Below are 14,733 nucleotides of genomic sequence, written 5' to 3' on the forward strand. Positions count from 1 at the left end.
CCTCTGTGACAAGGAAGAAAGTTGAAAATGGAAAATGCTTCATGTCTAAAACCTGGACTGGGATGAGAGTTCCTAGATTTTTCAGCAACAGGAGCTCTATTTTTACCAATTTTATTTCAGAAACCTCAGAGTATGTGTGATTAAAATAATTGAGGATCTCTCTTCTCCCTGAGATGGTTGAGTCTTATTCTGTACGTTATTCCATTTTTAAAGGAAACAAGGTAGCCCATTCCTAAATGAAGGCAGTTTCTAGCACCAGTACAGCCCCACAGACTTCCACACACCAGGTTCCACAATTAAGTACTATATTTAAATGCAAGAGTCAGCACAGACTTGGCTGTCAGGAAACAGGACCTCATTACTACAATGATCTATGAAAATCTCAGAGCCCCACCTCCAGGAGATGAGTCCCATTAAGCATTAGGACAAGCCAATCAGAGGTACCAAGTTTCCTTTTGCTATCAAGTGCCCCTACTGTAACAGCTTTTCCCCACTCCAGAAAACTGGAATGCTGTAGAGGAAGGAAAACAAGTAAACATATATCTCTTCTTATCACTGCTCTTTTTCCAGCTTAGTATAAAGTTTTCAAAAAATTCTTACTTTGATTTCTTCACATAGAGCCAGTAGACAACACCTGCAATCAGAGCAACCAGCAGAAGACCGACCACAATTCCCACTATTAGCTTTGCCTGGTCATTAACCTTTTCACTATTGTCATCTGAAGCAAAGAAGAAAAGTTAATGAGATGACCTATGATAAAGTAAAGCATTGCAACATTTCTAAAGACTTTTCACCAGAAACAGAAAAAGGGATTAAAAGTAAAGAAAGGAATAAAAAAAGAGAGAGGAAACCATACATACCACTTCTATCCTCTGGCTCATCATATTCTGGAATACTTACTGAAATGAAAAATGTTAAAATTTAATTAAAGACAACACAGACCTAAAAATCAGCTTTAATTACCAATTTACAGCAATGACAGAAACTGGAACAGTGTTTTCCAAACAAAATATTTAATCCCATCTTTAAATAGAAGCCTTTCCTTTTTAACTATACTATATACATTAGAAGAATCTTACTCTAAACCTGTAACATTCAAGTCAGAAATATTTCTGACCAAGAATTTCTGTCCTACCTTCCCATAGCTTCTCACTGCCTTTCATCATGATATATGATTAAAACCAGCCAGTATGGCTGATTTCTGTTGTGAGTCAAGTTATACCAATAATAATAAACTGTAATTTAGGGACCAAGAGATATTGCTAATTTTGTAATAAATAAATATCTCTATCTTGTAAATGAAGTATTACTTTGCAGTATTTTGCACTATTATGTTGTACTGTTATTTTGTAATATTGTTTACTTTTGTAGCTAGCCAAGAAAGTCATGAAGACTTATTGACTTATTGTAGAAAACTATCAATAAATTTTATGTACTACTGATCCAGGTGGATTTACAATTGCTTGACTTAAGACAAGAAGGTTAAATATCTTAGTATTAACATTACTATGCAGTCCTACTCTTCTTTTGAGTGCGATGTATGGGTACTTTATGAGAAACTGTAACTTTAAGGAAATTAACTTTAGAGGACACTCACTAGCAGAGACGTTCATGGAGGTCACAGTCCTTTCTAGCTCATTTTCTGCAATGCAAGTTAAAGTTACATTTTCCTCAGGAGCAATTACAATTTTACTGGAAAATTTCCCATTAACATATTTTGTCTCCTCTGTCTGAAAAGGTGAAAAATGAAGATTAGTATTATTTAAAAACACAGAGAACAATACACACATCATTTGTATTACAAAGTGAAAATGTTCAGAGGGAAATAACTCCCAACTAATATTTCAGTTTTCCAAACAATAGCAAGAGAAATACTACATTGATTAAAAGATGATGTGAATATTTGAAAGAAAAAAGTTGGCCAAAATATCCAGTTATAGACAGTATGATGTGCACTGTAAGACTAATGATAAAAAAGTTTTTTTCTGAAAAATTAACAACATTATGTATTTGCTTTTAATTCAAGTATTTAAAAAAATATTCCAAGTGAAAAAATTCTTAAAATTTCAAGCTTCTAAGGTATAATTTCTTTCATCTCGCTGTTTCTCATTTATGTCGCTCTAATTCTTCACTTGGAAGAATTGTTCCAAGTTCTCCAGTTTCCAGCTTTCCAAGCTATTTCCACACTAAGCATTATTTTGCCAAGCTACGTGTGTCTAGTAGCACCTATAGTATCTGTACTGTAATATTGTTCCTTAAATTTGCTGCACATCATTCTTGGATTAATGCAACACCTGGAGAAAATTATTTGCAATCCTTCATATAGCTTCAAGACAATTCCTGTCCTATACCTACAAGTAAACAGACCAATTTTGTCAGCTACACATAATTTCTGTAGGCTCAAAGCAGAACCTAAATGAAATGTAATGGAATCTCTGGGAGCCCCTGTACATTGTCCTTCCAGCCACTGACTGTCGAGAGGTCTCATTTATTTTTCCTGCTAAGGCAAAATCTGGCAATGCTTTTCATGGGATTTGGCAATACATATAAAAATACTTCAGTTTGCATATTTTCCAGGAATTTTCCCTGCTATATATGTTCTTCTTATTTATCCCTCAGGATGAATGCATAATCATTCTGTTTCCAGTGAGAAACAGAACCGGTTTCCAGGTATAACCATACAAAAACAACTCTAAATATTAGGATAAAAGCTGCTAAGCACATAAGGAACTATAATGAATATGACTTCCGATTCACATATGCAAAATTTCATTACATTTCACTCAGTCAATGCCCACATCAAGTACCCATTTGCTTTCTAATGTAAGTTCTACAATTCCATTATTATTTGCAAAATCTTTATGCAATGGCAAAATCAGCACATTACCCAGATAAAACGACTAAGTACCTTCATTTAAAAAATGCATATTTCATTTGTAACCTTTTCTTTTTCCTTCCAGCTTCAGCTTGTAGCCAGTGGATCTCCTTTGCCTTTCTATTCAAAAAGGCTTTATCATAAAAAAATCATCCATGTAAGTACGTGGGAGCTACAGCTACCACTTAACCTTCTCCTACATAAATGAAAAAGACTTTTCTTCAATCTCACTACCTCAAAAATGTTCCTTGCTTTCAATTTGCACTTCCTATACACTAGTTTTTGGTGAATAAAGTAATAAGAAAGATACTTGCTTTATTTAGGATGCTTCCACTGCCTGTAACTGTCCACTGCACTGCTGGTTTGGGGAAACCTTCCACATGGCAGATAATTGTCTTAGACATTTTATTTGTGTTGGTTTTCTTGGTCATTTTGATTTGAGGTTTTCCTACAAGAACAATATTACAGTTAACCAATTTATTTTAAAATAACAATTAATAATTGTAACTATCTGCTTGCTTACCTTCCACAATAAGTTTAAGTGTCTGTCTTTTCCTCAGTCCTTCGACCTCCTGTAGAGTAGTTTCACAGACATAGTTTCCAGCATCTTGATACTGAAGACTTGAAAATGATGGGCTTGTTTGCATTCTGGTATTGTCCTGATAAAGTCAGGAGTTAGAAATGACAGAGATGGACTCACAATACATTAACCCCTTAATGACTACTACCAACAGAAGTTTTCACATGCTTTGGAAAATTAGAGCCTCATTTTTTTAAGCTGTTTCCGCATTAATAAGTACATTTGAATCTACAGCAGGAAAAGTGGAAACTGCTGGGGATGTATAGAAGCCATCTCCTTTCTTCTTGAACAATTTTGCTTTTAAATCAAGAGCATAGATGGGATCAGTTATTAGCTTTGAGCTTTTCTAGTAGGTTGGCCAAGGCCATGAGTGATAAAACTTTTGAGACACAAGTAACCCTCCTCTAGGCCAGGCTTATGAGATCAACACATGCTCATAAACAACCACTAAGCATCATTACTGAAAGTTTCCAGCACTACAGGTTTTGTATAAAGCCACCTTCTTCAATAGCTACATTTTCCACCATCTGACCTTTCAACCCTTGCCCTTTGGTTATGTTTATCAGAACCAAGACCAAGTGCACCTCTGACAAAATGCACCACAATTCCTCCAAATGGGCTTTTCTTCTTAGAAGAACCTTATTCTCAAAGGGCCTTGTATAGACCATTTCACAGAAGTTGTATTTGTGTTACAATATGCCTTAATTCTCTCCATTTGGAAGCTGAGCTGATAATTACAGTAACTGATTTCCATCAATGTGAGTAGATCTCATTTTAACCACAGGCGTAAGACCCATTTTAACAGTATTCTTTAAAAAGCCCAATGAACAACTTCCTTCCTTCCTTCCTTCCTTCCTTCTAAAACACTGAAGTAGCAGCAGTAATATGAAGAGGTGAACACCCAGATGGAGTGTGAAATAGATGAATTACTGACCTTTATCCAAAACACAGTTGCATTTCTACTAGAAGAAATTGTGCATGACACAGGCAGGGCCTCTCCAATCTGTTTTGTGACTTCTCCACTAGGAGTAAGCTGCAAATCCAGATCTGGGATAGAAAGAACATTTGTAAAAAGTTAATCTCAGAAAGCCTGGCCCACTTCAGAGGCTTATCAAGAAAAGAAAATGTGACTAATTGCACTCATTAAATGCAAGATTTCATTTCTTCAATAAAATTCAAGTCAATTTTACAAGGAAGGGAGATGAGAGAATTATTCTAAAACAGGCATTGCAGAACATTCATATTTTTGCTGTAATTATAGGCTAAAAGGAAAAGCAAAACCTCACTAATCACTAGACAAATGGATACATTTTTTTCACCTTGTTCTGCTGAAAGAATGACAGAGTAGGCACAAGAAGCTGAAGAAGTACTTCACATAAAAGTATGTGCCTCTCAGAAAGGGATGCACGGAATGCTGTGAGGGTACCTTACTATGGGCCAGACAGAAATGCATCTTCAGGGGAGGACTAGTGCAGTGGGGACAGGTCATCCTACATAGTAATTGTGGAGAGAACAACAAGGGCCAAGGCATGCCTTTCTTTGGTGTGATAAAACTAGAGGGTTTTTACCCTCAGAATCTGAAGGGGATGAAGAAGGTCAAAGAGGGTGTATGAAGCATGATACTGACTGAAGGGGTGAGAAGTCTAAATTACAGGGTTGGAGAACTGCACATGAAGCCCTTTATTTGTTCTTATTTGTAGCTTAAAATGCCAGTTTTGTGTACCTCAAAAAAGAGTCCAAGCTCTGCATGACATATTTAAGCTCAAGGGAAATTGCAGTCAGCACCAGCTGTGTTTGACACAAGGCAGGGTGAGAGCCAGTGACAGAAACATCAGAAAACACTGCTCTGGATTTTTCTGAAAGATTTCGTGGGCTGGTCATTTACAAAAAAAAAAAAAATAATCCTACAATGAAAGAAAAGCAGAGTTTGCCAATCTTCATTTTGCTTCCCCTCTGACAGTGCCTTGCCTGTAAGCCAAGCTGCCTTGACTGAATGGCTATCATAGATGTGTGCACACACACAAACACATGCAGTCAAAAGCACACATGACTGCATCTCAAATATAGTCCTTGCTGGAAAAGGGCTGCAAAGCCTCCTTTTGGCTTTTAAGCAGAGCTCAAAAAAAGCTTGAGACAAAAGTCACAGTGGAGGACAGTGAGTTTTCCTTAACTCCTTTACTACTGGCTGCATTCAGTGGTTGCCCTGGGAACACCATTGTAATTTAAGGTAGAAGTTGAGGGAACAACAAGGGTTCAGCCTGTACTACAGGTCTGCAGCATTATTATCTGTGTTACAAGCCCAATGTTTTTTCTGAGAGGTCACAAGAACTGCACTTTCGTCTGTGAATGAGTCAAAAATCTTGATGAGATAAAATGGCATCTTTTTTCTGTATTCCTATGGGGATTTCCTATCCTCCCTCTTGAAACCAGTAAACAGAACCCAACTATTCTCCTGTGGCTTCCAGAGGGGGAAAAAAAAAAAAAAGAAATGAAATTACAAGTCTCCTCCAGTGAGCAGTATATAGATTTGTTTAGTGTATGGGATGTGTTTCTTCCTAAACACATTCTACCAGGGCAGAGGGGGGGGGGGTTAAAGAAAAAGCTATTATTTTTTTTCCCCTAAGAATTTCCTTCTACACAAACTTAAACCTTTTGTTCTTTGAAGCAAGATTGCACCTCCAACCTAAGAGATCACCAAAGGCCGTTCAGAAGGCATTCCTCTCATATTTGCCATAGGAAGCAAAAATTAATGGAAGTTTTGCCTTCATCTCAGGCAAGACTGACACTGATCCCAGAGCAATCCTTCAGCCCAGTCTTCCTCCAGGGTAGTCTGGCTGTGCCCTGCTGGACCCTTTGTGTGGTGCAGCTGGGACTACAATCCCTCCCGCACCGGCCTTGGCTGCTATAGCAGTTCAGAAAAATGTAGAGGGTATGAGAGGAGCTACATAAATCAGAGCAGTATTTGTGTGACTTATAAGGCAAGAATTAAGCTACTGTTTAACGTAAGATCCCCTCTAGAAGCTCTACATGAACAACTTGATTTAGCTTAATTTTCTGCCAGTTTATCTGTAAGGTCCACAAAGTAATGTGATGTAGTTACCTTTACCTCTCTGCTTAAGTAAATAATCTCACTTTGGTACAGAAGTATGAGGAGAAAACATTTCTTGCATATAGAAGACTATCAAAACCAAATTTTTGTCTCCATTGGAAAAAACCTTTTCTGTGTGAATTTTCTGTACATTTCACATTTGGCTTTGAAATGTTCTTCAGAAACAAGCTCCTCATCAGGCACCATTTTCAAGATATGCTAGCTCTTAATGTGGTCTCATTTGAAGTCTTGCATTGATTTCAGTGCTGTCTTTGCATACCAAGTAGGGCAGGAAAGAGACAAACAGTGCATTCTGCACGTATCACCACATCATGTGAGGGAAGTATGGAATTAATACGGGCAAGACTGGAGCACACATTTCAGTTTGGAAGCTGTGGAACATCTAGGACAGACTCCCAGCATTTAAAGGAGGCCTCTGATGGAATACTGCGCTGCATTTGGGAAAACTATGTAGGCACTTGTTGTGCTCTGAACTCCATAAATAAACTAGCAGACAACCGGAAACTTCTCCTAGTATCTTGAGACTAGAATTTTCCATGTGACATTCAAAAGGTGATTTCCCCTGTATTTTCAATGGCTTTACAGAAAGAAAAGACAAGGCTATAAAAATATCTATAGAGAAATACAAATGCTATACTCCTAAGACCTTAAATTTACTGGATGGTTTGCAGAACACATTTTAGCAGAAAGGAAAGCATCACAAAGAGGAAGTTCCACAGACCTACTTACTCCACACTAGGTTTTATGAGCAGAAACAATTACAGAATCATAGAATGCTTAGGCTGGAAGAGACCTAAAAGATCCTCTACTTCCAACCCCTCTGCCATGGCTGGGAACACCAACACAAGACCAAGCTGCTCAAATCCCCCCAGTAACAGATAATGAAAGGGCACTGTGGGGGTTGAAAGAGCTGCTTCTTTAAAACAGAGGGAAGATAAACCTGTCCTCTTCTGCTGGGTGTTTTCCTTGCCTCACCCAAGGCGTGCTTCTACATCCCTGCAAGTGGCTGTAAACAGCTTTTGCCCTGGTCCCCTGACTGCCAGGTTTGCTCACCTGACCCTGGGCAAACTCACTGGAGGAACAGAGCTGGCAGAGAATTTACAACTCGTGTGAAAAGCCCCAAATCCACAGCATCAATCCTGTGCTGTTGCTGCCTCTGTAGAGGGACAAATCATGCCAACTACGAGCACTCAGTTCTGCTGGACTTTAAACTGGGACCTGGCTGCACAGATCCTGCTCTGAAGGGCAAGAGCTGAGGTTGTACAGTTTGTCCTTTATGTTCCATGGATAATGCAGGGAATCTTTCATCCCTCCTCGATTCCCTTCATAAATAATTTCCCTAAGCATTGAGGGTAACTCTGAAGCTTTAATGCCAATTTTCAGATTTCTGTAAGTCTCATAATTTACAGTCAACTTGGAAAAATGGAGCTTGGTATTCTCTACAAAACATATTTGAGGATTATGACATAATAATGTCTTTCAATACTAGCAAGAAGCTTTCCCTACCTAGGCACCAAAAGAAATCAGTGCCATTATAATGCTTAATAAAATTGGTTTGGGAAAAGACGCTACAGTTGAAATGTAACAAATTACTATAAATAGTTTCTCAAATAATTTGAATTAACTTTAAAATAATTTAAATATTAAAATTAATTAATTAATTATCTTAGATTTATTTTAATTAATATTATTATATTGCCTGCTTTTTGTTGTGCTTGTGGTTGGGTTTTTTAAGAAGAAAATAAAAACATCTAAAATTCTCAGATTGGATGTGAAGAAATGAAAAGCTTTGACTCCTGATCAAGGTTTTTTTAGTGTGCCACCACAGAGAGGAATATTCATCCATATAAAAGGTGAGCAAAAAAGCAAAAGAGGGAGAAAAAGTAGGATTTGATAACCATTAGTAAGTAGTATCTGAAGGACAAACTGCAGAAATGCTTTAGACCATCATCAGACAAGACAATGAAGTACCTTATGGGTGGTGCATGGTCTGGACATTCAGGAATTGCAGAACTATCCCAGGCCACTGCACCTCATTTTAAAAAAAGGCTTTATTGCAGATAGAGGTGTTTTGGAAAAAAACAAAATGAACCCTAAGTAAAGTGAAGTAGTAGGGTACTGGAATGCAGCTCTGAGTTCTGAGTAGCTGCATTAGCTGCCAGCACTGGGAAGATTCATGTCTAGAAATTACATGTTTCTCTGGCATAGCAAAGCTCTTTGAATGTGCAGACAAAATAGAAGACACGGAAAAATTGGCTTGTTAAAAATAACTTGGAGCTGAGAAAGCCATTTTTTAGAGTAATTATTTATGAAAGGAAAAGTAGACATGCAATACACTTGGAGGAAAATCAAAGGGTCGGTTATACCAGAGCAAAGATACCTTTGCTATCCAGCAGTGAAGAGGCAGCAGCACAGAGCCCTTTTCAGGTTTTACATGCCCAACTCTTGGCAAACAGAACAGGTGGGGAGGGTAACAATGAATGATCATATTAAAAGCAAAATATTCATTAAATATAGTAGTGTAATTAATAATGTGTAGTGTAATTAATCAATAATCGCCGACATATTATGCATGTATTGTACCTCTTCCAAGAAAAAAAAATTCAAAACCAAGTATAGAAACATTAAGTTTGTTTTAATGTAAAATATAACTGCAGTGGAAGCCTTTAAACTTCATTATCCTTCAGATCCCCCTGAACCTGTCAGCTACTGATGATACTGTGAAGACTACAGACAATCAGCGTTCTTAGGGGAAAACTTCTACCCCCAGCATGAGTTTTATTTAGCAGCCTGTGATAGTATAGTAGAGTTTGAAAGAGTTCCTGCTCGTGACTTCTGCATGAAGAGATCAAAAGCAACTATTGCTTTAATGGTCCAACCAGTTCAATGGCTGCTTTCAAAGTGTTGCTGATAGTGCGACTAAACAGTATCCACCTAAAGAAAATTTACTGAGCTCTGTAGCTCTCATGAGCCTGGAAAAAGTAAAAAAACCCAACTTTTCCTATGTGAACATAATGATTTCCTAAGTTTCTTCTCTAGGCTCCTTACACGTTAACCTCATCGAGGGAATGGGAACTTAACTATGAAGAATGACCTTCAGTGATATTCCTGTGGATTAGCTTCCATGTTGGTGTACATTCTAAGGCACAGCTGGAAGAAAGTAATTTCCCCTATATACCTTCATATGGGCAAAAGGTAAAATAACAAAACCCTCACCGTATGTGACAGTGTAATAGAGCCATGTACTATCCAAAGTCACGTGAAGTGAAACTGTCCAGCCAATGAAATGAGAAAGTCAGGATTTTCAAACAGAAATACATTAGAATAAATAGCAATGACTGGAGAGGCCTTCAAACCAACACTCCACCTGTGGGTAACTGCACTAAGCTGCATACACACAGCAGGGAGACCATCCCAGGAGGTCCAAGATCAGTTTGAATCCTAGCTAGGAGCGCAAAAGGCAATGACTTACAGTGCACAGTGATGGTGGTCGAGTCCATCATGCTTTTGTCAGTCAGGGAGCACTTGTACTCTCCTGTTGCATTTCGTCTCACATCTGTCATTACGTAAGTATCTGAGCTTCTTATACCTTCTGTTTCTCCCTGCAGGTGGAAAACAGGACATTTGCTGTACATTTGCTGCTAAACACACTAATTTTGTTGAGGATTTTCTTTAATTATAAGGATGGTGAAATACTCCAAAGCACGTATAGACACGGCATCATTGAAATGTGATCACCTATTAGTTAAAGTAACATTTACTTCCTGCACGATAACATCATTTTTTAAAAAACAACAATCAAGAGCTTACTCTTTTAATTGAATGACTAACTCATTTTAAGAGATTGTTACAATACAAAATTTAAAAGTTTAGCCAAAAAAACCCAGTCTACTAACAAGTATTGCAGAAATCAAAACAACAAAACAAATTCTGTTTCTAAATCTGGTTCTGATATATTCAGCTTAGGACAAATCACATTTTTGAACAGCACAAGCACACAGGTGTTTTGAATTAGCCAGCAAATGCTTTATGGCTGTCCAGTTCAGCCACTTTCCCCCTGATTACTGACTTAGATCAGCTTTGAAACAAGCATAGAATGAAACCCTAATTCCTATCTCTGAATCCAGAGAGAGATTTATAATACCTGTGAGCCTTTCAAAGAGATCACCCACTGCAACTCTCCTTGAGAGAAAGGACCAGTATCAGGCAGCAGGGAGCCCACAGATAAGACAAACTCGGGTGTTTAGCTCACTCACTGTGATAGTGGAGCAAGGAGAGATACCAGACACTTTTTCACTGGCATTTAGTGACTTTCTAGGATGACTCACTGAATCTAAATGGCTGTTCTGAGATAAGGACTGCAGCTCCTGGCTCCCCTTGCTCTCTCCAACAATTCAAACATGCCAGGAGTCCAGAGGAGTGACGATTATGTTCAGAGGGTGACATGCTGGGTTTGAAATATCTGAAAGGACACCACTTCTTTTGGCTTCTCACAAGAGCAGCTCTGCTCAGAGCTGCAGCAGGAACAAATAAGGCATATAAAACAGGAGTGGGAAGCAGGACATGGGAACAAGGACCAGGAGTCTTAGAATATAAAGCCACATCTGTCGGTGGATTTCACCACTACTAAGAAGATTAATGGTAACAAAGCCTTTATTTTCCTCAGTCTGTGTCTTAAGCATTTTACAGATTTGTTCTTCTGTGCTGTCACACACATTCTTTTTTTGTGTTGTTATGCCACCAAACAATTAACTGAAGAAAAGAAATTGCACAAAGATTAATCTGTGAAAGTCCAAAAAATAGCTGAATTAATTCGCTGTACTTTCACTGCTGGATCTGTGTTATGACAACAGATGAGATGGTTTTCTTCAAGATGCTAAACCACTGTAATCAAAATTAAAATACCTGATGATGGGAAATAAAGCCTTGTAATTTTTGGTAGGTCTAAACTCCTGAAAAATTTGGGTGGGCTGGGGGAAGGAGAGTTTTTGAAAAATATTTTGGCAGCTGAGGTGAGGTGTTCTCAGAGTGTGATATAATGGTCAATGTCTATCTTCAGCGTTTGTCGCATCGAATTCCTTTCTTCATTTGTTACAAAACCACGTAGACACTGACATGTAGCAATGTCTGCAGGAAGGAATGATACAGAATATTTCACTAGGCAGCGACAGCAAGGCAGGACTTACTGGAATGTAAAACAGGAACTCCTGCGGAGGAGGGTTGCCGTTTCCTGAGCACTTCAGAGTGATGTTATCGCCCTCTTTAATGGTACTACTTTGTGGCAGCACTTGAATAGTCACCTTCTCTGTTGGGTCTGTGAAAATAATGTACATATTTAATAGCTTCAGAGTAATCATACAGCAACACTATGCATATGATATTCATTGCCCAAGAAAATGCAATTTTATCATCTGGCGGCTGAAAATATTTGCATGTGTAGATCTTTTTATAAAAGAACTTGAAGTTAATCACACTTTCTATATACTTGCCAATTAAGTGCAGAGAACTCATATGACATAAAATTCATTTTTATTCTCTAAAATACCTGTGTCTGAAACAGCAATGATTACAACTATGTCATGTGCTTTAAAGCAAAAGAAATCCTGATTAGTATGAACCATTTCATGGTGTGATTTCATTATGAGGGATTAACTTGTCCTCTGTGAAATTCCCTATTTGGAGGACCGCAGCAATCAGAAAAACAACTGAAGCTCTCAACGCCGTGTATTAGTACCAGATAATAGCCCTCTGGCACTAAAAAGAAATAAATATGAACTAAGCAACTATATTCAGCCTATTCTATATGCTGATCACTGCAGGCTTTCAGAAAGATAAATCTGGTGAACATAATAGGACCCTTAGCATAGTCAACAGAACGCTAAATGTAACATACTTCTGTCATGTTCACTGAAGTTGAACTATAACTTACATTTCACTTTCATAATTTTTTAAAGCAGAGTATTCTTTAGCAGATGCTGTTATTTCTAAGTAGAGGCCTAAACATAATTTTTGGAAAACAAAGTAAAATGAACAAAATTAAAATAATGTGGGCAGATAACTCTCACTATTTTAATGTCAAAGGATAAACAAAATTCCATCAAAGATGCCAGTCTTGCATTAAGATACAGCACATCACACCTTCTTAGACACTAAAAAAGTCTCCCCAGCAGAGAAAGCCCTGGCTGACAGGTGATTTTGTGTGTTTAGTGAAGCGTGTGCTCTGCAGCCCTCCCGACCCTCCAGGCACTCCTCCTGCAGCGGGATTTCTCAGTACCAGGAGCTGCCTCCCACTGCAGCCTCTCAGTCACTGAGAGCCCCAGCACAGCCCCTCGGCCTCCCCAGGGCAGCACAGGGCTGGATTCCAACCTGCCACAGCCTCCCTCCTCCAGAGCCTGCCTCCCTTCCCATGGAAACACCACACATGACCAAACAAGCTTCTACCTCAGCACCTTCAGAGCTAAAGCACAACCTCGCCTGCTTGGAAAAAGGAAGTCCAGCTTCACTGCTGGTATGGAATACAAGAGATGCAATGAGACAGCTGGCCAGGAATGCCATGCATGCCCATCTTGGAAGCTGCTGGGCCAAAAAATTCCGTTTCAGGGGCTGCTGCAACATGTCTTCCCTTCTGTCAAGTTTATGTTAAGGTAAAGTTATCATAAAGAATGTCTAGATATATCCTGGAATTGCTTAGGCTTTGTCTTGAGACTGAAATGGGAGGAATTAATAAAGAAAAATAATTTCATTTAGAACAGTTTTTTCCCCACAGAGATAAACAGAACTGGATTAAAAATGGACACAGTTAAACAAAAGTTACATTCTTGCAAACCACTAGACTTTTCTCTAGAAATATCCTACCCCTCTATCAACAGCAATCGACCAAAAGCAAATTTTAATTTAATTTGCTAAACTAGGAAAAACCCCAAACATACAGAAGTAAAGCCCACTTTAACTGTTGCCTAAGATGAAGAGGTCATTCTTCCGAGGGAGATGCAGCCTGAGAACAGGCAGATGGTGTCCAGTGCCATGCAGAGTGGTGCTTGGTATGAATAATGCACTCCCTGCTTTCACTAAGACACAGGAGCAGCCTGGGGAAGGCACATCTTGCCTCTCAGTGGCACACATGCCTGACTTGGCCCATATCTCACTTGCTGCTTTTGCAAATCTGAGATTCTGCTTTCTACAACAGCAAAATTGCAGGAGCCAGCACCAAAAGGCAGCCATTTAGTAAATGAATGCTGCCATCCCAGGGCTGCCCCAGCCACTGTGCCATTTCAAGGGAAACACCAATGCTGGAAGCAGCCTGAGTGTGAAGTGTCCTTGACTCTAATCTGTTATGTAAAGCAGTTTATCCATAACAAAACAGACACCTAACAGCAGGACATGACTGGGAAGCCTGCCTGACAAACATTATCTTTTTACACTGAATAATGCTGAGCAGAACCCTACATAACTGGAGCCTAGATGATTAAATATCTCAGATAATATCCAAGTGTCCAGCTCCAAGACTCCTCTCCCAGTACTCCTTGCTTTCAGCAGCTTCCTTGCTTGCAGCTGCAAAAGCAAGCATGAAACTGCTGCTAGCTGACCTAAATTATCCTAATCCAAGTAACATCCAACACAGCAAGAGCTAATTCCCTCTTCTTCTCATACTAGGTTACAGTGGCTGTGTCCTTCCAGGATATGAACTAGCTATTAAACACTTGAGCACTAAAGACTACACTAACTCAATGCAACAGATAAAATAAAAAACCAAACCAAACAATAAAATATTTATTAGATCCTGACTGAATAGATATATCTTTAAAAAAAAAAATCTTCTGAAGGCATAATTTTAATCATGCTCTCCCCATTTCTTTAGGAGAAATGGATAAGTTGCAAGGAATGAGCAGCAGGTCTTTATGATTCGGTTCTATTGCTTTAGGGATGCAAAAAAACAGTTTTGACAGTCAATCTAAAATAAAAAAGGCTGAAAGACTTCCATTTCTTAAGAGTTGAGCCTGCCATTTTTAAAATCTGCATTATATTTGACTCATTAAAAAAAAAATCACAATTATTGAGAAACTAATTAGGAGCACTGAACTAAACTAAAAAAGCAAAATGAAATCAGATGGGTCATTATCATCAAGTAACAGCAGTCATGAAATGCATCTTGAAGCTTGGACATCTATT

The 14,733-nt window shown here is 38.5% G+C and overlaps 1 protein-coding gene across 2 annotated transcripts in view; it reads right to left on the reverse strand.

Moving 5' to 3' along the window:
- Positions 1 to 14,733, reverse strand: part of ALCAM (activated leukocyte cell adhesion molecule) — a 115,892-nt gene that overhangs the window by 10,268 nt on the left and 90,891 nt on the right. For both annotated transcript variants that reach the window (XM_084226017.1, XM_084226016.1), the window contains exons 7-14: positions 11,751 to 11,878; positions 10,037 to 10,166; positions 4,390 to 4,502; positions 3,399 to 3,534; positions 3,190 to 3,323; positions 1,598 to 1,730; positions 861 to 899; positions 601 to 718 (exon numbers count right to left, since the gene is read on the reverse strand). In XM_084226017.1, the coding sequence (XP_084082143.1) occupies positions 601 to 718; positions 861 to 899; positions 1,598 to 1,730; positions 3,190 to 3,323; positions 3,399 to 3,534; positions 4,390 to 4,502; positions 10,037 to 10,166; positions 11,751 to 11,878 (931 nt within the window). The remainder of the gene's footprint in view (positions 1 to 600; positions 719 to 860; positions 900 to 1,597; positions 1,731 to 3,189; positions 3,324 to 3,398; positions 3,535 to 4,389; positions 4,503 to 10,036; positions 10,167 to 11,750; positions 11,879 to 14,733) is intronic.

This window comes from Fringilla coelebs (genome assembly GCF_963513975.1).
Source record: "Fringilla coelebs genome assembly, chromosome: 2".
Taxonomy (NCBI): Eukaryota; Metazoa; Chordata; class Aves; order Passeriformes; family Fringillidae; genus Fringilla; species Fringilla coelebs.